We start from the raw sequence: 25013 nt of genomic DNA, 5'->3' as shown, positions 1-25013 counted from the left end.
TTCGACCGTCTTGTTTCAGGTTTTCGTCACAGGTCCTCCGACTCGGTGTATACAGCGATTATACCACATACGCCCTGATTGTTTCAATCCATAAAGAGATCTATTTAACTTTATGCAGTAATGTTCTCGAGAACTAGCTGCTTCTGGCAGTTTAAATCCTTCTGGGACTTTCATATAAATATCATTATCCAGTGGCCCATATAAGTAGGTTGTAACTACATCCATTAAACGTAAATCAAGTCCTTCTCTTATTGCCAGACTTATGAGAAACCGAAAAGTAGTTGCATCCACCATAGGAGAATAGGTTTCTTCATAATCAATTCCAGTCTTTGTGAGAATCCTTGTGCAACTAAACGTGCTTTATATCTCACAATTTCACCAATTTCATTCCTTTTTCTCATAAAAACCCATTTATATCCCACTGGTTTTACACCCTTAGGTGTACGGACTACTGGTCCAAATACTTCTCTCTTTGAAAGAGATTTCAATTTTGTCTCAATTGCTTCTTTCCATTTTGGCCAATTATTACTTTGTGTACACTCTTCAATGGATTTTGGTTCATGATCCTCATTTTTATCCATAACATCAACTGCTACATTGCATGCAAAAATTTCATCGACGTCGATTTTATTTCAGTTCCATTTTATTCCAGACATGACATTATTGATTGAGATCTCTTCATTCTCAGGTACCTGAATTTCATTCTTTGTCATGTGTATGGTCTCTTCAGGAGATCCTTCATTTCTATTTGGTTCCTTGGAAAAGCCATTGCCAAATTCTGCTCCTTTTCTTTTCCAAGGATTCTTATCTTTGGAACCGATTGGTCTACCACGCTTCATGCGTCTGTGAGACTCATTAGCAGTCTGATGTTGTCCTTGAGGGACATCAATTATATTTAGAGCATTTACAGCTGGAATATGTGACTTGGTCACTCTCTTTGGGTCAGAAAATGCGTCTGGCAATTGATTTGCTAAGTTTTGTAAATGAATTATCTTTTGAACTTCTATTTCACATTCTTTAGTACGAGGATCAAAATGAGACAGAGATAATTCATTCCAACTAATTTCCTTTTCCAGCTGATTCTTTTCTCCCCCTAATGTTGGAAAAATTGACTCATTAAAATGATAGTCAGCAAATCGAGCTTTAAATAAATTTCCAGTAGCTAGCTCAAGATACTTAATAATTGATGGGGATTCAAATCCAACATATATTCCCATCCTCCTTTGAGGACCCATCTTAGTGCGTTGTGGTGGAGCAATTGGAACATATGCCGCACATCCAAAAACTTTCAAATGAGAAATATTTGGTTCTTGACCAAGAACCAATTGTGATGGGGAGAATTGTTGATTACTTGTTGGCCTGATGCGAATTAATGTTGCTGCATGTAATATAGCATGTCCCCAGGCTGATATTGGGAGTTTGGACTTCATAAGTAATGGTCTAGCAATCAATTGTAAACGTTTAATTAATGATTCAGCTAGGCCATTTTGTGTATGAACATGAGCTACAAGATGTTCAACACTTATCCCAATGGACATGCAATAATCATTAAAAGCTTGTGAAGTAAATTCACCAGCATTATCAACGCGAATTGCCTTTAAAGGAAAATCTGGAAAATGTGCTTTTAATCTAATCAATTGAGCAAGTAATCTCGCAAACGCCAGGTTGCGAGTTGATAATAGGGAGACGTGTGACCATCTAGTCGATGCATCGATTAAAACCATAAAATATCTAAATGATCCGCACGGTGGGTGAATTGGCCCACAAATATCTCCTTGTATGCGTTCCAGAAAATTGATAGATTCATGTATAACTTTGGCTGGTGAAGGCCTAATTATTAATTTTCCTTGTGAGCAAGCAGCACATGTAAAATCATTAGGAAGAATCTATTAGTTCTTCAATGAATGTCCACATTAATTTTTGATTATTTTTCGCATCATTATTGAACTTGGATGGCCTAACCGGTCATGCCAAACAGTAACATTATCAGTAAACATCTGGTTTACTATAGCATATGATTCAATTATACTAATTTTCGTACAGTACAATTCGGTGGAGAATGCAGGTAATTTCTCAACGATATGTTTAGTGCCTTGAGTCATACTTGTGATTTGAAGGTATTCTACATTTCCTTCACTTATTGTCTCAATATGATATCCATTCTGACGAATATCTTTAAAAATCAATAAATTTCTTTGAGACTTGGAAGAGTACAACGCATCCATAATGTCAAATTTCATTCCCATAGGCAATAATATATTAGCTCTTCCGGAGCCTTCAATAATCTTTGTACTGCCCGATATAGTATTAACACAAGTTTCTTTCATTGTCAAATGAGAGAAATATTTCCTGCTTCTCAGTATGGTATGAGTAGTTACACTGTTTGCTAGACATAAATCTTCACTATCCATGTTCTTCAAATAAATAAAATAATAGTCACATACAGACAATTAATTTGAATAAGTCAAGTTCAATTATATCTCACAAATAGCAAAATCCATAAAATCATAAACTCATAGTTTAACACAAATCCATAAAGTCATAAGAATAAAGAGATCCTAGTGTAACCCTTAAACATCCAAAATAAATTATCTACTACTACTATGTCTAATTTATATCCTTGGGGGGAATGAAATCATCAACCTTCAGGGTTGTATTGCTACAATCAAAGTCATCTTCGCCATCTTCATACACAATATTTGTTTCTTTCTTGTTGTTTTGCTTCAATGTTTGTTGATAAAGATCAACAAGATGCTTTGGTGTACGACATATGTGAGACCAATGATCTTGTCCTCCACAGCGATAACATGTATTGGTCACTCCCTCATTGTTATCTTTGCCTTGTTTGTGACCATTTTTATTAGCCCACTTCAGGTGGGATTGTGAGTTCTTGAAATAACCACCTCGGCCTCGTCCTCGACCATATCCACGTCCACATCCTTGACCACGTCCACGGTCACGTCCTCAACCACTATGATTAGTATGATCTTTTCCTTTCACATTATAGGATGTCACATTCGCTTCAGGGAATGGAGCATAACTAGTTAGACGTAATGCATGATTTTTCATCAATAGCTCGTTATTTTGCTCAGCCACAAGGAGACAATATATAAGTTCAAAATATTTTTTAAATCCCTTTTCACGATATTGTGTCTGCAGGACAACATTATTCGCATGAAAGGTAGAATATGTTCTCTCTAACATTTCTGCATCGGTGATTTTATCTCCACATAATAGCAATTGTGAAGTAATTCTGAACATGGCTGAGTTATATTCACTTACTGACTTAAAGTCTTGTACTCTTAAATTAGACCATTCATGATGAGCTTTAGGTAATATCACATTTTTCTGGTGGTTATACCTATCCTTTAGATTGTTCCAAAGGACTTGTGGGTCTTTCACAGTCAGATACTTAAGTTTAAGATCCGCATGGAGGTGATGGCGAAGAAATATCATGGCTTTTGCCTTATTTTGACTTGTTGCTACATTGCCTTCTTTGATTGAATCACCAAGTTCTTTTGCATCTAAGTGAATTTCAGCATCTAACACCCAAGACAAATAGTTGTCTCCAGTAATATCAAGGGCGTCAAATTCAAGTTTTGTGAGATTCGACATAGCACTACAGAGAAAAAAAATTACCAATTAGGACTTTGCCAATAAACATAATCATGTCAAGTTTATATTTTATACTAGATTCAGAACAACCTAATATCACTTAATCATTCTGATTCTATTTTTGAAATTGACTGTTCATCTGTTGATGGCAAAATATTATAATTCTTTACTTAAGTTTTATCCATCATCAATGTATGAATAAAATCTATTTTTGTGAAACCCAAAACATAGTTTGAATATATTTGAACCTATTTTGGCTCTACTGGATAAATCGGTTGATATTAAGTATGATGTATGTTGATATAGATATTAAGTATGATGTTAGTTGGAATATGTGAATCTAATTTACAGCATTATCAAATTATATCAGAATGATTGAGTGATATTAGGTTGTTCTGAATCTAGTATAAAATATAAACTTTAACATGATTATGTTTATTGGCAAAGTCCTAATTGGTAATTTTTTTTCTCTATAGTGCTATGTCGAATCTCACAAAACTTGAATTTGACGCCCTTGATATTACTAGAGACAACTATTTGTCTTGGGTGTTAGATGTTGAAATTCACTTAGATGCAAAAGAACTTGGTGATTCAATCAAAGAAGGCAATGTAGAACAAGTCAAAATAAGGCAAATGCTATGATATTTCTTCGCCATCACCTCCATGCGGATCTTAAAATTGAGTATCTGACTGTGAAAGACCCACAAGTCCTTTGGAACAATCTAAAGGATAGGTATAACCACCAAAAAATGTGCTATTACCTAAAGCTCGTCATGAATGGTCTAATTTAAGACTACAAGACTTTAAGTCAGTAAGTGAATATAACTCAGCCATGTTCAGAATTACTTCACAATTGCTATTATGTGGAGATAAAATCACTGATGCAGAAATGTTAGAGAGAACATATTCTACCTTTCATGCGAATAATGTTGTCCTGCAGACACAATATAATGAAAAGGGATTTAAAAAATATTCTGAACTTATATCTTGTCTCCTTGTGGCTGAGCAAAATAACGAGCTATTGATGAAAAATCATGCATTACGTCTAACTGGTTCTGCTCCATTCCCTGAAGCGAATGTGACATCCTATAATGTGAAAGGAAAAGATCATACTAATCATAGTGGTTGAGGACGTGACCGTGGACGTGGTCAAGGATGTGGACGTGGATATGGTCGAGGACGAGGCCGATGTGGTTATTTCAAGAACTCACAATCCCACCTGAAGTGGGCTAATAAAAATGGTCACAAACAAGGCAAAGATAACAATGAGGGAGTGACTAATACATGTTATGGCTGTGGAGGACAAGATCATTGGTCTCGCATATGTCGTACACCAAAGCATCTTGTTGATCTTTATCAACAAACATTGAAGCAAAACAACAAGAAAGAAACAAATCTTGTGTATGAAGATGGCGAAGATGACTTTGATTGTAGCAATACAACCCTGAAGGTTGATGATTTCATTCCCCCCAAGGATATAAATTAGACATATCAGTAGTTGATCATTTATTTTGGATGTTCAAGGGTTACACTAGGATCTCTTTATTCTTATGACTTTATGGATTTGTGTTAAACTATGAGTTTATGATTTTATGGATTTTGCTATTATGAATGCATGAGATATAATTGAACTTGACTTATTCAAATTAATTGTCTGTATGTGACTGTTATTTTATTTATTTGAAGAACATGGATAATGAAGATAGGTTTTTATTTACTAACCTCGGTGATGAAAGATATCGTTGAGAATTTTTCTACCTGAATTGCAGAAGCTTGCTCAAGTGGCTAGGGTTTCGTGCTGATAACGTATTATAAAACAAGGAAGATAACATGCAATAGAATAAGAACAATGGAGAGAGAGAGTGTAAGCTTGTATTTCACTTGTCCTTTTACTTGTATCTCTATTACATGAAAGAAACCTATATTTATAGGCTTATGAATATATAGGTTACATAAGAACATAAATTATGTAGTTACAAACATTAAAGAATACAGAGTTACAACCTTAATGAATTAAGAGTTACAACATTAAAGAATGAGGAGTTACAATGGTTATACTTATGGACATCCATCAATTTATTCATAACAGATATTACAATTAAACAAAATATTCAAAAATAATAAACACATCATCAACAACAACCATACAACAATATTCAAAAAATAAATTATAATAAAACAAATTAATAATAATAAAATGTTTTTTCCTATCAAAAAAAATAATAAAATGTTTTTCATTCCAATTAACGCACACCTAGACACTAGCGAAAAAACTAAAAAGCGTCCATAGGGCTAAAATGACCCAAATAGTCTAATCAATGAAAATTGAAATAAAATTTTCATTTTGACTGCCTGGACAGCCATAAAACATCGTCTGTCTGGATGGCTAAAGACCCAAATGGTCTAATCAAAGAAAATTGAAATGAATTTTCAATTTCAAATGGGTAGTTTAGACAAGTTATAAAAAAATACATGACGAGACTGGAATCGAAAAATTAGACAAGTTATAAAAAAAAATATGATGTGGTTAAATTATTGTTTTGAAAGAGTTTCTGGAAACTCTTTCAAAACAATAATTTAACCACATCATATTATTATTTTTATAACTTGTCTAATTTTTCGATTCCAGTCTCGTCATGTATTCTTTAAGTGAATCATCTTCCGATTAAAGTTTTCTACGTACGTTAGGACTCGAATTCAAAATCTGTAACTTAAACGACCACAACACTTTTTTTTAAGAAAATAGATTTCATTAAACAAAATTGGGTTATTCATCCACTCTAAAGGTTCTGATAACAACGAATGAACAATCAGTGCAAGAGCATGAGCTACGTCATTCACAGAATCTTCACATTAATAAAACTACGCAAAAGTCATTTATAGTGAATTCTTTTGAAGCAAGACAACATAATCAAACTTAGGTCTTATGGCAAGTTTAAGAAGAATATACACGCACCGACTTAAGTGAGATCGGTCCACTTTAATATTCTCCACAAATAATGAATTACACTTATATTTCTGCTCTTTAATTTCAAATACTTCCAAATTCATTGAGGATTCTTAACAAATAATTTTATATTACATTACACTTTAACCAATAAAATTCGATACACGTGGTGTTACATTATTTTCAACATAATATGAAACACTGAGCGCATATACTATATAATTTTTCTACATTATAAGTAGAGCTGCCAATTTCTAACACGACAACATGATTTATAAAGACAATCCGCCTAAAACGATCCATTTGACACGATTATTATTTTTATTGCATTTATATTATATATAATTACGTGGAATTAATATATAGATCACATAACACAATTATAACACGGTTTCTAATAAGTAGATAGCTAGAGACGGACTTTATCACATCAAATTAATTTGGGAATGAAATTCTCTACATATAAATTCTCTACATTGAAAGGAAGTGCATGAGTTGAAAAAACAAAACAAAAAAAAGCAATGATATACACACAATTTCACATGAAAAGCACATATATATTTACTACCATCTTATCTTACATTCCAGTTGAAGCTTTGGAAACTTGCTGCAAAGCTTTGGCAATCTCATCCGTTGATGAATTTCCACTCAAGGAGGCAACCAAGGGAGACTCTTTAGGAACATAATCGTCTCTCAATTCGAATACTCTTAGTAATCCTTCGCAACCTTTTGTCACTACATCTTTCATTATTATCGTCTTATGAGCCCCCGATATCATTTCCTCGTAATCTGTATCCCCCGTTTCCCCCAAAATAACGTACATGTTTGCAATATTTAGTCTCCAACGAACAAAAAGGTACCTAATAAACACAAATAAATCAAATGGAAACCCGAACATTGTACAAATTTATCCAAAAACTATACAATGATGATCATCAAACAATGCAAGTAGGCTCCTAACCTGAGTGCTTGTGCTCGAGATGCGAGGAGAGGAATGATCTGCATCCTTGTAACCCTCCTGCAATACATTGGGTGGCAACGGAGACCCCGCATCCTAAGCTTCTGTCTCAACTCGTGCATTTTCATTACCTGTAAAAGTATAAAATCCAAATAAGTATGAAACAATGAGTAAAACCTCAAAGAAATCTAATTGCTAGATGAAATATCTTATCTACCTTTTTGGAATCAGTAATATGGTAAGCAATGCAATGAGGGTTTCTCGATTTTGCATCCTCCTTGATAGGTCTGCATGTTTCCTTAGATTTTTCTCCTGATTCAGTCGCGTTCATTAGTTTCCAAATAGTATTTTCAAGACCTTCGCTACCCCAACGGTATTCTATATGTGTTGCATAATCTGGATCTGGTAATAGTTTCCCATTTTCTTCTGTATATGTTCCAGGATAATATAATTCACTACCACTGCTACAAATCAATGCATCAAACTCATTTACGTGAATCCTTCCTGATGTGAGAAATTCCACTGTTTCCGACAATGGCATAGCTGTAGATATAGCAAGCCCCGATACTTTTGCAAATAGCGAGTCTGACCTAACAGCCTTCATTACATCTTGCACAATCTGAATCATCTTCTTTTCAGGAGCCCCATCAGAGTCATAGCAGTCAACAGCTATGACAATCAACTTTCGCCGCCGCCTCAGCATGGGGTACTTGCTTACACCAGGCTCAGGCTTTCCACCTTCAGCAACTTTGGGGGAAGATTCTGGTTTCTTCATCCTGCTAAGAACCTGGTTTACTTGATCTTGGAGCTGAGGGTCATCTGTAGTTGCACCTGAATAGTCAATAGATCCATTCAATGAAGATCTATCACCATCAATTGAGAGCCTGAGGGACATATCTTGAACATCCTTTAGGGAGTCATTCAGAGATGACTGTTCGGATCCCATGTCGTCTCCTGGAGTATCAGTTTGCCATTGTGGGTGCCTCATACGACATGCTGCTACCCTAGTCAAGTAAGTGCGGCAATGTTCAGGCCACGAGAAAAGGTGTATATTCTTCCAACCGTTCTTTCTGCAATCACTCCATAAGTTCTTCTCTGATACCAACTTAAGCAATGCGTCAGCAATAGCGTCTTGATCATGAGGATCCACAAGAAGGCCATTGTTCAGAGCCTATAAAAATTCAAACAAGAAAGTACAGAAAGGTCATATTTGCATCCGTAATTTTCAAATGATCGAATAGGACAGAAGGAAAAGAAGAATAAACTTCTGAATCTTCCAAGTTTTTTCAGTCAGATCGCTTGCTGCATTTTAGAATTACTACATTTTCCTCTGGCTCTCATTCAATCAGATGGGAGTTACACAATGATTAAATAGATTAAAAGATCTTTACCCGATGGATATCAACTGGTCCGCCATTTTTAGTTGCCACCATAGGAAGCCCATGAGCTGCAGCCTGCATTCATTGAAACCAGTATAGGGGAAAATATAATACCCTTTTAGGATGAAGACAATAACAATCATATTTTCTGATTTACTGGAATACGAACCTCGATCAAGGTAAGACCAAAAGGCTCTACTAATGCTGGATTTATGAAAACACCCTGCCAGACATTCAATTGCTTGATTAATCATCAACCTAAGAAACAGGTTAATGTTCCTAAGATAAATGTTGCCTATGAACATGAACCTTAGTTTTTGCAGCAAGACGATATATATCAGGAACTTCGTATTGTTTGTGATGCTTTGGATAGGCCACTAGCCCATAAAGATCATACTTGTCAATCATTTTCAACACTGTTGTGAGAACATTTCCATTTCCACCTGTCATCTCATCTATGTCATCCCTGTTTCCCATTATCAGTGTCTGCGTTACAGCATGTTAGTTTCCCGAATATACTGTATCAAAAATCAGATCCACAGCATAATTATAAAGAACACTCACAAGATTGGCAAGCTCTCTTAAAGGGCGGCACTCTCCAAAGGCTTTTAGTAGTGTGGTCAAATTCTTCTTTGGATCAGGCCTTGACAAAGCCAAAATCATTGGTTTGTGGGGATTAGTGAGGAATCGCATAACCTAGCAAATGAAAATAGCAGCTAATAATCATGTGGAACAACTCGTAGTCAATACTCGTAACCAATGCATAAATGGACACTCACGTCAGCACATATTGCTGGAACTGCTTTAGGGGAAGATCCATCAGTACCGCCAATAAGCGATGCAAGTTCCCCATCAATTTCTGGGGTATCTTCTTCTTGAACTACAACATTGCTGAAGTCCATACCAGGAGGAATAACCTGTGAAGAAATTGGTTCACTTTTAGGAGACAAATTACTTGCAATTCTAAAACTAAAATAGAGTTGATAATTATGTGTGAAAGGAAACCTCAAACTATGTGTGTTTTACAAAGGGAAACGTTCTGAACTCTCTCGTGTGCGCTAAAGCACCATAAGAGATATTGCGGTGCACTTTACCAAGTACTTGTACACTCTTTCAGTCTTTCCCGTGTCTATTTATGTTGTTCCAAGACAGAGCATGGTAAGACCAGAAAAAGAGGGATTAAAAAAAAGACAAATAGAACATTATCTTACCACCATCCTTGGCATGAAACGGCCATGGCAATTGACACTACGTCTAGCACGAGCACGTAAAACTTTCTCAAGCTTGACGTCAAACCCATCATAAAGTCCCCATTGCTCTTCAATCTCCTGTTTGGTACTTGTGATCACAAGTTCAGCAGCATCGAGTGACAGCTCTTCACCTTCTATCCTCCTCATTATTTTATATGTTGAGTTTATGTCCTCTTTTGATTGCCTTCCCTGTTTAAGAAGTTGTTCAAGCTTGTTTCTTCCAAGTGAATGCCCTGTTAATACCATTGGCACATTTAAAGCTCCTGATAAAAGAGCAGCACTATCGCCTGCATCAGCATAATGACCATGAATAACATATGGCCATACAGGACCACCCCCACCAATCTGTTCAGCCAGGACTTTAGACATGTTAAGAATGTGAGCAAGAGCGCCGTCTACAAATTCTTGAATATAGGGCCAAAGTAATTCTTTCCGGAGATACTTGTCACGTGGACCAAAAGGAATCCTAACAATATATGCCCCACTGCTCTCCCCAATTTCATTGCCATCAGCATCTTCACACCCCGCAGTTAGCATCTCTGTTGGCTCACCGTAGCTCCAGTCAACTTCAGGGGACGAAACTTGACGAGTGAAAAGATCTACCCTGTACACCCCAGGCATTGTAGCAAGTGCTCGAGCAAGTTCTACCACATATTTGACCTGACAAATGAATTAGAAGTCCTTAAGAAAAATTATAAAATAACAAAACTCTTAATTCAATCATATTATACTGCAGCATTTACCTGTCCTCCAGTGTCAGAATCTCGACCAAGCTCCATATTTTCTCCACGGACCAAGCCATGTAAACTGGTCATAAAAGTCAGATTGCAAGGATGAGTCACTGGGTTGCTTAATACTTATCGTAAATGTAGAGTATAAAGTTCTACACAGGGAAAATAACAGCATATTCCATACATTAAAAAAAGAAGTTACACTAAACTTGAAATGCCTAATTACCTAAAATTGAATTCTGATATCATAGCAAATTTGGATTAGCTACTAGATCAACATGCTTCATTCAAGACACTGAAATACCAAAGTCTAGTTCAATTACTAATTTGTCTATTTGTTTTTATCACATCTAAAGTTACAGAATGGCCGTTTGAAGACTAAATAGAATTTTCCCCAAACCTCCTCATAACCACATATCACCAGAGCATGGAATAGAGATGAAAGAGATCAAAAACAGCACACTGTGTCATCCTAATGCTACCTTAAAAAATTTAGTTGTTATATAAGATATTGAAAAGTCAAAAGAAAGCATAAAACAAAATGTCATTTTCATTAGAGTTATAAAGTTCTTCCAGTTAATGTCACTAAAAATGACTAAACCTGATAAGGACAATGTAAAGTTTCTTTTCCTTTTTGTCATCCGACCAAACTTCCAAGTTGGAAAAGTTTCTCTGGAATTTTTTCTTCGGGGTCTCACTTTGTACCAGGTCTGCTACACTATCCCCTTTCTCCCCTTCAGATAAGTCCTCGGACATATCTTCGGTAGCATCCCTGCGTCCTTGTTCCCGTTCCCATCTCCGATGCGCGGATCTTTGAAGTTCTTCAGACTCCAACTATTCAGATCATAAGTATAACATATCAATTCTCGCAAATATATCATGATTAAAACAAAATGGAATTACATAAACCCAAGTTCCAACACTCGTTTCCATGGCAATAAGTCAAGCACGTGGTGGGATATCCATAATTCCATATATCGGCTGATATAGACAGGTACTACAATTTGAAACATCGTTGTATAATTCAACTTGATCCTATTGATGCACGAATAATTACGAAGATTCAGAAAATAATTGCAAGATGCGACTATTTATACAACGAATTCACATGCACATAACCTCATCTATTAATCCTGAAAAATCCGTCTCTCATAATTGAACTGCTCTGCATTGAGTAAAATTCAAAAGAACCCACAAATCGAACAGACGCTGAAAGTGACTCATAAATCTAAAAAGACGAACACGTAATCGAGAGAGAGAGAGACCTGCTTCTTCTTGCGTGTGAGATGCCAAATGCGCCAGCACATATTCTCGAGCCTCGAGCTGCGTTCACGGGTGTTACGAGTAGCAACAACCTTTATCCATGTCCTATGCAGATCAGTCTCATCAACTCCGGTGACCACTTCCTCCACGAAGTACTTCGTCGGATTAAAATGACCTCTGTCATTCATATTTAGAGGCGGCGTCGGCTTCTGCTCTTCAATTGCACCCGCCCCGCTATCCAAAATCGCTTCCAGATATCCATTTATCCACTCGTTTCCCGCCATTGACACAGACTCAACAAAATGTTCCTCTCCTGATGTTAATCTCAATCGTTTTCTTAAACAACCATTTCCAGGGAAAGAAAGAGTATTAGCTCACCCCTAAAGTAGACAACAAAAATCAGAGTGAAGAAGGAAACGTTGGGAATCGGATTCCAGGAGGTGAGATTGGGAAATTGAAGGGAGTTGAGATTTGTTGAGTGATTGGGCAATGGGAGATATGATTGTAACGAAGGAAGAACAGAACAGAGAAGAGGGAAGAGGAAGAAGGAGAAGAGTGGAAGTGGGGTCTAGTGGAGACACGTGTAAAGAGAAGGGTGAAGAAAGTAGTTCAGGTAAGGTGCGGTGTGGAGGACGGAATTTGATAATCTATTTCTAGGATTGTCCGATTCCCGATGCATACTTATCGCTCCTTTCTTTTAACTTTTTTACCTTCACTCTTCATTTTTCTGATTCATTTTTAGATCTCAATTTTGACTTGTTTTTTCCTTTCAACAAAATTTTCAATTCTTTTATATATATTTACTAAAAAAAATCTTTTTATTTTTGTATAATTGCGTATGTACGTAAAAAAAAATAGAAAATTTTGGCTGTAAACTTTTGCAATCAAAAGTAATAGTAACAAACTTTCAAAAAAAAAAAAAATAATAACAACTTTTGTTGTTTTTGAAAGATAATAACTATGTATTAATTAAACTGAACTTCCTTACGCAATACGTCTATTAAGGAAAGAAGTACTTCATTCACTAATAGAAAGATAAACGGTACCGAATAATCTGGATGGTTAGATAAGAGATTTTTGATGTCACTGATAACCCCTCCATACTCCGACATATCACTGCGGCTAAGCAGACACTATCCACCACGCCTTTCGTATCAACTTCAAACATCACGCTACCAGAGTCCAGTAGCTTCCGTCACATACTCATACTCATTTTTATACCACTCAACGCATACTCATTTTTGTTCTTTATCGTTATACTATGTCAAATGCTTGTCAATTTTATTCTTTTTTTTTACCATTCAACTCATACTCATTTTTATTATTTATCGTTATATTATGTCAAATGCTAAGAAAATGGAGAAAATTTGAATAAATTATATATATATGAAACGATGAATGGGGATCCTAGTGGGTCTGGGAGGAAAATTCCCCATTTAAAATTCGAGGATGGAGATTCTCCGATAGGTCGGAGAGCGAGGATGGGGAATGTAATCTCTAGCTTGCCCTGTTTATATCCCTACAATTGCATATGAATATTACATGAACAAACGGCAATTATGCTCCCCAAAACTACTAGAGAAGACACAACAATTTATAACATTAACCACTATGAGATAAAAGTGTTTCCCTATTGGGAAGGAAGTTACAGCAAGCCATCCATCTCACATGCTTAACTATAGGAGGAAAATGAGGTACGTGAGAGAGAGTATGAGCTCGTGTGCGATTCTGGCTTTGCTAAAACTAAAGAAGGATGGTTCATAATGAATGTGTGTGTATAGTAGGGTCATTAACAAGATTACCCGGTATAAGTTTCTGATCCCAAGACTTAATGATATGTTAGACCAACTCAGTGGTTCGAAGATCTTTTCCAAGATTGACTTGAGGAGTGGATATCACCATATCCGCATTAGAGCCCGGATGAGTGGAATACGGCGTTTAAGACGCGATATGGATTGTATGAGTGGTTGGTGATGCCATTCGAAAATGACAAATGCACCTAGCACCTTTATGCAGCTCATAAACCAAGTACTTCGGCCCGTGATTGGGAAATTCGTTGTGGTTTACTTCGATGACCTACTCATCCATAGTAAGACGTCGGAAGACCATGTTGAGCATTTGAAAGTGGTGTTGGATTTGTTGAGAGAAAATTAGTTGTATGCTAATGCCAAGAAATGTGATTTTGTTATGGCGAGCTTAGTATTTCTTGGGTATACCGTGAGCGGAGATGGTACCCGTGTTAATGAAGAGAAAGTGAGAGTTGTTTGGGAGTGGCCGACTCCGAGGAATGTGGGTGACATTAGGAGCTTTTATGGATTGTCTACCTTCTTTAGGCGGTTCATACGAAACTTTAGTGCCATTGTGGCACCTCTAACCGAATGTTTAAAGAAGGGGAAAGGCTTAAAATGGGGAGATGAATAAGAGGGTAGTTTTGCATTGATCAAAGAAAAGCCAAGCATGGCTCCGGTGTTAGCTCTTCCAGATTTTGATAAGTTGTTTGAACTAGAGTGTGATGCAAGTGGAGAAGGAGTTGGAGGTGTGTTGATGCAAGAGAAGATTCCCATTACATATTTCAGCGAGGGAGTCAAAGGAAAAAATGGGCCATCTATGATAAAGAGTTCTATGCAGTGGTATGAGCTTTGAAGACGTGGGAACACTACCTCGTGGGCAAGGAGTTCATGCTCTAGACCGACCACTGAAGTTCTATGCATGTTAGATGGTTCGTTTTCATGGACAAGTTCCCTTATAAACTTTTCCACAAGGCAGGGCAGCAAAATAAGGTGGCAGACGCTCTAAGTCGGTGAGTAGCACTTCTCAAAACTGTGGCCCTTGAGCTAGATTTCTTTGAGCATATCAAACGAGATTATTAGGAGGATCCAAATTTGGGGTTATTTAGGAGAAGTGCAAAGATCAGTCTGGGATGGTGAGTATCAGTTATGTGATGGGTATCTCATGAAATCTGTTGTGTCTACCATGCACATCTATCAGAAAGCGAGTGATCTGAGATCTTCATAGAGGAACCTTGGAGGGAAACTTTGGGAGAGATAAGACTGTTGAAGTTGTGAGCTCCCATTACTATTAGCTAAGACTAATGAGAGATATGGATTATATTGTGGAGAGATGTGGGGATTGCCAAATGTCTAAGGGACATGCCACTGATGTGGGTTTGCTTATGTCGTTACCGGTTCCGGAATCAATATGGGAAGACCTATCCATGGATTTCATATTGGGGTTACCTAGAACTCAATGAGGTATGAATTTTATCTTTGCGGTTATGGATCGGTTCTCTAAAATGGCACACTGCATCCCGTGTCGTAAGACAAATGATGCCACAGAGATTGCCAATTGAGGTTGCACGACGTTCCTAAAAGTATATATCAGATAAAGATACGAAGTTCATTAGCCACTTTTGGCATACTCTATGGGCTCTTCTCAGTACTACATTGAAGTTTAGCACTACCGCACATCCACAAACTGATGGACAAATGGAAGTGGTCAACCAGACCTTGGGTAATCTCTTGAGAAGTAAGGTCATGACAAGCTAAAGATGTGGTACTATGTGTTGGCACAAGCTGAGTTTGCATACAACCAGTCGTAAGCTCAACCATCGGGAAGACACCTTTTGAAGTTGTGTACCCTAAGACCCCGAATCACATGCTTAACGTTAGGGACACCCCGGAGGGAGAGAAGAAGAGCATATCAGCCCTAAACCTTACTCATGACTATCACCAAATGCACCAAGAGGTGAAACAAAACATCTAGGAATGGAACTTCAAGCTAAAACTAAGGTGGATGAACATCGGAGAGATCTTCGATATGAAGTCGGGGATGAATTAATGGTATACCTAAGCAAGGAGAGACTTGCTAGTGCCCCAAGTAGTAAACTCAAACCGACAAAGTACGGTCCATACAAGGTGACTAAGAAAGTGAGTGCCAACACCTATCATATAGCCCTCCCCAATTGGCTTAAGAAGATGTGTCGGACTTGAGTCTATGGAAACCAGATGGTCCTCTTGCAACTATGAAGGACGCGTTGGGGTCCAACTCATTTGAATAAGGGGAGAATGATGCGGACATTTCCAACACGAAGATAAAGGGTGGAGGAAAAAGACCTCATATATCGTGTGCCAGCAGCCATACGCTGTGTGAGGCTGAAGATGAAGGAGTTGTGTGATTTTTGCCTCCCCACACGATGTGTGAGCAGGGCACACAACGTGTGGCCTTGAAGAAAAGCTCTAGGAAGTTTTGGAACACTTCACACGCCGTGTGCCTCTGGACCACACACCGTGTGAATTGAATTTTGGAAATAAGGCTTGGTGCTGATGCTGGCCACACGTTGTGTGGCCTAGCCATTTCTGCATTCCGAATAAAGGGACATTGTCGTCAGTTTTTTCTGTTCATTTCTATAATTTACTGTTTTGCCACTACTGTATTTACTATCTTGCTATTTAGGGATAATACCATAAATGTCATTTGACCCTTTATCCCTATCTTTCTTTATTAAGTTGTAACCCTAGTTGCGCATCTAAGTGTTTTGCTTCAACATTAGGAGAGATATATAAACCTTCTTATTTGTATTGAAGGGGATCTTTTATAAAATTAATAAAAAAATCAACCTCCATTTGGAGCTTGTTCATCTTGTTCTTTAGAATTAACTCTTTCAAGTTAGGATTGAGAAGAAACTCTTTATAATTTTAAGATCAAAACCTCCTAGTTCGACTATTGTCTGTATCATAAATAGAATTAATTATATTTTAAATTACATATTAATATATTTTTATACTAATTTAATTCTATTTAATATATTTTGGAGATATTAAGCACTTATCAGTTGATGTAGGTATGAGTATAAAACTAGCTAGTATAATTTTAAATTACAACTAAACACTTTAACTCAAACATAATGTACTAAAATACGCCTAAGGTGTTTAGGCAAGTATCAATTTAGGCTCTTCGTATAAAATAGCACCAATGTAGGTTTAACGTTTAAAAAAAGTATTAATCTAGGCATCAATAACGGAACGTGACACGCCGTTCATATTACTCCGTTAAGTTTTATCAATTGTATATGGAGAGAGAAATCAGAACTTAACATAGTAATATAAATGATGTGTCATATTTTGTTATCAACCTAAATCGATACTCTTTTTTAAACGTTAAACCTATATTAATGCTATTTCGTATACGGAGCCTAAATTGACACTTTCTCAAAAACTTTAGATCTATTTTAGTACCTTATTCCTCACCTTAATAGCAAACTACTGCTAAAACTTCTTGTGGTACATTTTCTCCCACCTATCATCTTAATAAAAAAGAATGATCTTCCTTAAAAAAAAAAATAATAATAATGATCTCAACATATAAAAAAAATCAACTTGAGTTCTATTTTATTTTCAACTTAATTTGTGAAGTAAGATTTTTTTTTTATAAATTTAGATACCAATTTATTCTTTCAAGTCAGTGTTTTAGATTACATTACTTCAAACTGACAGGTATTCTCATCATTATTATAAGAGAAAATTACAAAATTGGTTCAAATGAGAAACTCATTTACATATTTAATTCATTTACTCAACATACTATATATCTAGACTATTTTTGTGTGACTTTTCCAAAATACCCTTAATATATATATAACACTTAGAAATTTTTTAGTTTTTCTTCTTTCTCCTTTTCGTCTGATTTCGCATATTTCGCAATATGCGAAGTATGCGAAGATAATATTTGGTTCAGTAGATGATTTCAATTCGCAGATTTTGCAATATGTGAAGCATGCGAAGATAAAAGACATGTTTTAATGTGTATTATCTTTGCAGACTTCGCATATTACGAAATCTGCGAAGTGGTATATAACAAAAAAAAGACATAACAACAAGGGTGCAACAATAATTCTAACATTAAAATCATAACATTATCAAAATTTACAACAAGATTGCAATAATAACAACACTAAAATAATTTCAAAGTCAATATGATCAATCTTGATAGAAATTTCTCCAAGTATCAGAAAAGAATCCAAGAAAAATTTCTCCTCTGCATCCCAGTACACCGCCTTATTGAAAGGGATGTTATGTATTCAACCACATTCAGAAAAATTTAATCGTGTTATGAAGAAAAATGACGATTTGGCTTCGCGAAAAGAGGATTTTGCGATGAGAAACGTGCAAGAAATATGACGATTTTACTTCTCGAAAACATATTACGCGAAGTCTGCGAAGGTAAAAATTATGAACATTTCTCTTTGCAGACTATGTTTTCGCGAAGTAAAATCGTCTGTTTCAGGTTCTTTTTCCTCGTAGACCTTCGCAAAAACTCATTTCGCGAAGTGATTTTTCGGAAAAAAAACGAAGAGAAAACAATATACTTGCATTTTTTCCGCCTTTTACCATTAAAAGTGTCAATAACCATATGATAAACTCAGAAAAATAATGAAAATAACGTCAAATAACGATTCATTCGATCCGAACAAGAAGAAAGAAACCAAGAGACGAGAAAAAACAGGAAGATGAAGAATTATGGCTTAATTTTCTAACAATAGGAAGATGAAGAATCAAGAGATGAAGAGAGGAAGAAGATAAAGATATGGTGATAAAGAAAATGGAGCAGATTTCACAATATGAAGGAATAGAGAAAGATCAAAGGTCTGGGAATGGGAAGGGGAAGAGAAACATTAAGGAAGAGGAAGGGGAGAAGATGAAAGGTTGGAGTATTTTGGGAAATTACACAAAAATAACAAAGATAGTATAGATATGTAGTAGATTGGGTAAATGGGTTAAATATGTAAATGGATCTCCTATTTGATGTGATTTTATAATTTTTTCTTATTATAATTAATATTTATTAACAAAAACTAATAATTATATGATTACATGTGAGACTCTTGAACTAATTTAAAAAAAAATTAATAATTAAATTGATATTTATATTTTAAAATTAGTTTTAGACTATATTAACCGTGCAAATTAAATTTATAAGTTAAATTAAACCCTTTTTTTTATCCATTAGACTTTACGCCTAAATGAAGCTACCTCGTCAACTTCACCAGCACCTCAATCCACCCCGAAAAGACCCCGAAAAAAAATTAATTAAGACCCTTTTATCGTAATCTAACCAAAAGATCTCCCTTTTCTTTTATATAAATTTAAAAACTAAAGTTACCATTATCTGGAATCCATAGATATTTAATTACTTTAATCCTTAATATATGAAGGCTTTTATATATATATCCAAATTATTTTATTGATTCTTAAACTTTGAGAATGGTTATAAAAAGATGAAACTAATAAATTATTTATTAAAAAAATAATTTATCAAATTATTTTTAATTATGAAAGTTATATTTTTTTATAGAAATTGGGACGAGACAGAACTTGGGAGGGGTGAGCACCCAAAACCAAGAACTGTCAAACTCGCAATATATTAATAAAAGAAAAGGCGAGTGTTTGAACAATAGAAGATGAAGGAGAACAAACAAAAAGAACGAGGAAGGAGAAAAGTTTAGGAAAGGTCAAGAAAAACGCAAGTGATAAATATTACAAATGTCATCATTGATAAACCTGTGGCAAAAAACAGGAGCTGAAGGCCACCAATTGATCACTGAGGAAGAGACTCCAAACTTTGTCGGTGCATCAGTAACTCTATTTCCTTCCCTAAAGATGTGTGTAAAAAGAATATTCATCCTAGAGCAAATACTGAGACAATGCAGTCACTCTTGTCGAATACTCCAAGGAACATCCATGGAACGATGTCGAAGCAGATTAACTACGTACATGGAGTCTGACTCAACCCAAAGCTGATGCCAATTTTTCTCCCAAGCAAGTTCAATTGCGAAAATGGCGGCTCTCAATTCAGCCATATAAGCAAAAGAATGAGGGATAGAAAAAGCAAAACAACCTTTGGGAAAGCCACGATAGTTGCGAAAAATGCCTCCCACTCCAGCCTCGCCAGGAGTGCCAAAAGCAGAGCCGTCCACATTGACTTTAACCCAGCCCGTAGGAGGTTTAAGCCAATGGACCGGAATAATGTTGGGAGCAGGAGCCGGCCTAGGAGAAGCCAGAAGGCGGGATAAGATAGCAGCATCTCTCCGAGAAGAGCAAAAACCTTTAGAAGTGGCCAAGGACTCTCGAATCATTCGAAAGAGGGTGATCTTCGAGTGCTGAATAGAATGAGAAACTTCCTTAAAGATTGCTTCATTCCTGCAATGCAAGATTAACCAGATGCAAGTGACAGCGGCAACACGCCAGATCATCAACACCTGTGAGCTAAAATGAATGCTACGAAGAGTGCTGAAAAAGTGGATGAATTGAGACTGACGAGGCAAAGAGCAGTCAAAATGAATCTCAAGGGCCCTCCAAAGAGAATCTGCAAAAGAACAGCTAATGAATAAGTGGTTAATGGACTCAACATCCCTACCACATTGAGCACAACGAGAGGCAATGGAGAATCCAAGACGTTGTAGGAGGTCATGAGTTGGAACCCGTCCATGCAAAACTCTCCAAAAAGTGAAGGAACGAGAAGGAGGAGTGTGAGCATTCCAAACAAATTTATACCAGTCCACCGAGGAGGAACTAGGACTGAGAACCGAATAGTACTCTTTGGCAGAGAAAAGACCCTTTGTAGAGGGCTGCCAAGCGCAGAAGTCAATATCATCTCTACCCCGGTGAATAGATCGAATACTGTTTTGAACAACCAAAGGTAGAGTGCCTAAGTCAAGCCACTCTGAATTTACTAAAAAATCATCAACAGAATTATAGCGAGAACGCTTATCCTGATGATCAAGACCCAATCTGTCCGCCACCGATGGTACGATCCACCTATCTGTCCAGAAATTAAGCGACAAAGACTGACCAATCCACCAAAAGGTCTGGTCCCAAATGGAAGAATAAACAAACTTACAAGAGGACCAGATCGAGGAAGGAGCAATGGTAGCTTTAGGCAAACCAGAGACAACCATAAATCTAGACTTCATCAGAGAAAGAGCTAGATTGGTACCTTGAATCAATTCCCAACACATCTTACCCAAGAGAGCCTGGTTAAAGATCCTAAAGTCCTTAATGCCCAAACCACCCGCTTCCAAACTTTTGCAACAAGTCTGCCAGGGAACCGTGATTAGCTTCCTCTGATCAATACAACCCGTCCAAAGGAAATTCCTAACACTTCTATTGAGCTTATTGAACAATCCCACTAGCCACTTATAGATCAAGAATGAGTGAACCAGAGAACCAGTAATATCAGACTTAATTAGAGCTAAACGCCCTGCAAATGAGAGAGAGCTACCTTTCCATTTGCTAAATTGAGAGAGAAATTTGTCAGTAAGACTGCTGAGATAACGAGCCCTTGGAGCTCCTTTGAATAGAGGGACCCCTAAGTAACTGAAAGGGACAGACTCCAAACGGATGCCAAGACAGTGAGCAAGACGAACCCTCCTTGGAGGACTCACCTGAGAACCAAAAAAGATTGCAGATTTGTCCCAACTAACCTGCTGGCCGGAGATTTGTCCATAGAGCAGGAAGAAATCCTTGAGAGCATGCAAGTTGCTCAAAGATGCCACTCCAAAAATGAGCATGTCATCAGCAAAAAGAAGATGAGAGGGAAAAGAATTTCCTCCAGAATAGTACATGGGGGAATAAGTACCCTCCCTCGCCATCTTAGCAAGCCAACGAGAGAAAAAATCCCCAGCAATGTCAAACAGAATAGGAGAGAGAGGTCCCCTTGTCTAACCCCTCTCGAACAAGAAAAGTAACCCTTTGGAGAACCATTAATCATCACAGAAATACGAGAAGATGCCAGAATATTTAGGATCCAATCCCTGAAGGTGAGTGAAAAACTAAAGGAATCCAACACAGCCAAGAGGAAGTTCCAATCTAAAGTATCAAATGCCTTACGAATATCAATTTTTAAGGCCATGTGTCCACCAAAACGTTTTCTGTCAAGCATATTAACTCCCTCAGAAGCTAAGACAATGCACTGATGAATGCTTCTACCTTTAAGGAAGCCATACTGGTTGGGAGAGACAGTCCTTGCTGCAATAACTGCAAGGCGATCAACAAGAATTTTTGAGATGATTTTAAAACCAAAGTTACTCATCACAATTGGACGAAAATTCTCAATTCTTTCAGCTTCAGCAATTTTAGGAATTAGAGCCATAATACTAGAGTTTAAACCAGGCAGGATGCAACCATGATCAAAGAAAGCCTGAACCATATTGCAAACATCCTTCCCTACAATATCCCAAAAGAATCGATAAAAAATTCCCCCAAAACCATCAGGTTTAGGGGCACTGTCAGGATCCATGGAAAAGACCGTGTCTTTAATAGTTTCAATGGAAGGTTTAGAAGTTAATTCCTCATTTTCCAAAGAAGTTACCAAGTTGGGAATTACCTCATTAATTGAAGAAAGATCAACATGTTCTCTAGAACTACGAAAGAGATTAGAGAAATATTCAATTACATGATCAGATAATCTAACCGTGTCAGAAGTGGGACCCTCATCACCGATCCTCAAATGATGAATGTCGGCCCATGTCTTTCTAACTTTAGCAGACCTTTGGAAAAAACTAGTGTTCCGATCCCCCTCTTTAAGCCACTTAACACGGCTTTGCTCTTTGTACATCATCTCCTGCCAAAGAAGCTATAAATCAAGGTTGGAACATGCGGCAGAAGCAGCATTACTCAATTCCGGAGAATCACCAAGATCTGAAATTTGCTTTTGAATATCAGCAAGATGAACTTCAGCCAGGTGGATATTAGAATCAATTCTGCCAAACACGTTTTTATTCCAATCCCTGAGAATAGGTCTAAGGGTGCGAAGTTTATGGCATAATAGTTGAGCATGAGGGAGAGAGATGTGAGATGTAGTCCAGTGATTAGCAATTACCCCCTTTAAAGAATCATTAGTGGTCCACATTGTATGGAATCTGAACCTAGCAATCTTTGGTTCCCCAATCCTGCACTGAAGGAGCATCGGGCAATGATCAGAACTATATCTTGCCAAAGCCGTGCAAGAGATAGAGTCCCAAGAATCCAGAAAGCCCTTGGACACTAAAGCTCTATCCAGTCGACATTCAACATGAGCCGCCCCATGTCGACCATTGGAATAAGTAAACCTTTGACCCAAAGTATCAATATCAATAAGATCACAATCATCAATAAAATTCCTGAATTCCCTGCAGGATCCAGCAGCAGGAGGGGAACCAAGCTTCTCATAAGAGCCCGTAATAGCATTGAAATCCCCAAACACCAACCAATTATTATTTGAAAGGCACAACTATAAAGAGAAGACCACAACTCCCTTCTTTCCGAAGCCAGGTTACTACCATAAACAAAAGAAAGCAGAAAAGACTTATCACCCATCTTGTGTTGAACAGTAACATGTTGGGCATGAGAAGAATGAAGAGAAAGAGAAGAAGCATCCCTAGGGAGAAGCCAAAGAGTGGATGAATCTTTATCATTCCAGGCAAAGAGAGAAAGACCCAGAGATCTCCAAAACCGATCATTAGTGTCACTAAAACAAACAAGAGGTTCTGCAAGACATAAAAAATCAGGACGATGTTGTTGGCACAGAAGCTTCAGGGCTCGTTGAGTGCAATCATTACCGATGCCCCTACAATTCTAAAATAACACAATCATTGAAACCGCACAGGCGGCTTGCTATGCCGTTTACCATTGACCTCAATGGGAATGCTGTTATCTTTGTGCTTCTTTCTTTTCTGGACTTTAGACTAAGTCTTTTCCTCATTATCATTAACCACTTGCAAACAGTCACTGTTTTCTGAATGCTCAATGATTTGCAAATTAGGAAATTCAGAAGCCTGAGGATTGGGGTGAGAGGTTTGCCAACCCAAGACTCCTAGCTATTTATCAAGTTAATAAGATGGAAAGGCAAGAGAAGGAGAGGCGGGGGCCGTGCCAGAATCAGAATCAAGAACCGATTCACTAATCTTGACAGAACTATGAAGTACCATCTGTAAGTCATAGTTATTAGGTTTGTCAGACTCTTCAATGTCAGGAGCCCCTTTAGAGGATTCACCAATATGAACTCCTGGCTTCTGTTGCCAAATCCGAGTAACTGACCTACCTCGGGGCTCGGGAGATCCCATCTTATGCTTTCCATTTCTTTGCTTTGTGACAACATGTTCTTCACGACGAAGATTCCTCCTACAAGCTCCAGCAGAATGACCGATGGAATGGAAAATAGAGCATAAGTTAGGAAGTCTTTCGTATTCAAGGGAAATCCAATGCATTGAGGTGTCAGTATCCACCCTTAGTTTGTATTGAATTTCCTTAGAAAGCTCCACATCAATCAAGATACGAGCATAATGACCCATTTCACCCTCCACAGTATTCTTGTCAAAACGAAAGGGTACCCCAATCGCCCTTGCAATGCTTGCCATGATCCGCTTATCCTAGAATTCCCAAGGAAGATTGTAGAATCGGACCCAGACTTGAGCAGATGTGGATTTGTGAGAGTCCGGATTGAATCCCGGACTCCAAGGAATGAAATGCATAATCCCAGGCCTGAGAGCAATGGCACCACGACTCCAAACAGATTGGAGAGCCTCTGCGGATGCAAGAATGATGTGATAAAAAAAACCTCTACCCATAGAAATCAATCTCCAATCAGGAGGGCAACCCCAAATAGTTGAAAGTTTGGCCTTCAAGTCCGGCTGCTTCCAAGGAGATTCCCCTTTAGCAAGAGTGATGCGCCCGATAATAGAATGCTTACAAAGATTGAGTCTTTCATTGTAAATATCCTGCTGTATTTTGACGGCTTTAAAGCCGCCTTCTTCAAATATAAGAGATCGATCTACGGGAGGAGGAACATCAAGAGTAATAGCCGCAGAAGGAGTAGCATCAACAAGAGTAGCCGCAT

The 25013-nt window shown here is 37.3% G+C and overlaps 1 protein-coding gene across 1 annotated transcript; it reads right to left on the bottom strand.

Annotated features, from left to right (window-relative positions):
* Positions 1 to 6953: 6953 nt before the first annotated feature.
* LOC136219332 (probable sucrose-phosphate synthase 3) lies at positions 6954 to 12780 on the bottom strand. The gene is made up of 12 exons (XM_066006706.1): positions 12146 to 12780; positions 11482 to 11714; positions 10893 to 10956; positions 10111 to 10809; positions 9679 to 9816; positions 9464 to 9595; positions 9209 to 9385; positions 9069 to 9122; positions 8912 to 8974; positions 7738 to 8691; positions 7524 to 7651; positions 6954 to 7422 (listed from the first exon to the last, which is right to left on the bottom strand). Exons 1-12 carry the CDS (start codon positions 12425 to 12427, stop codon positions 7140 to 7142), a joined length of 3207 nt encoding a protein of 1068 aa, XP_065862778.1. The 5' UTR covers positions 12428 to 12780; the 3' UTR covers positions 6954 to 7139.
* Positions 12781 to 25013: the final 12233 nt, after the last annotated feature.

Source organism: Euphorbia lathyris, chromosome 2 (genome assembly GCF_963576675.1).
Source record: "Euphorbia lathyris chromosome 2, ddEupLath1.1, whole genome shotgun sequence".
Lineage (NCBI taxonomy): Eukaryota > Viridiplantae > Streptophyta > Magnoliopsida > Malpighiales > Euphorbiaceae > Euphorbia > Euphorbia lathyris.
Note: the sequence above shows the minus strand (reverse complement) of the source record. Positions and strands in the feature narration are given on the sequence as shown.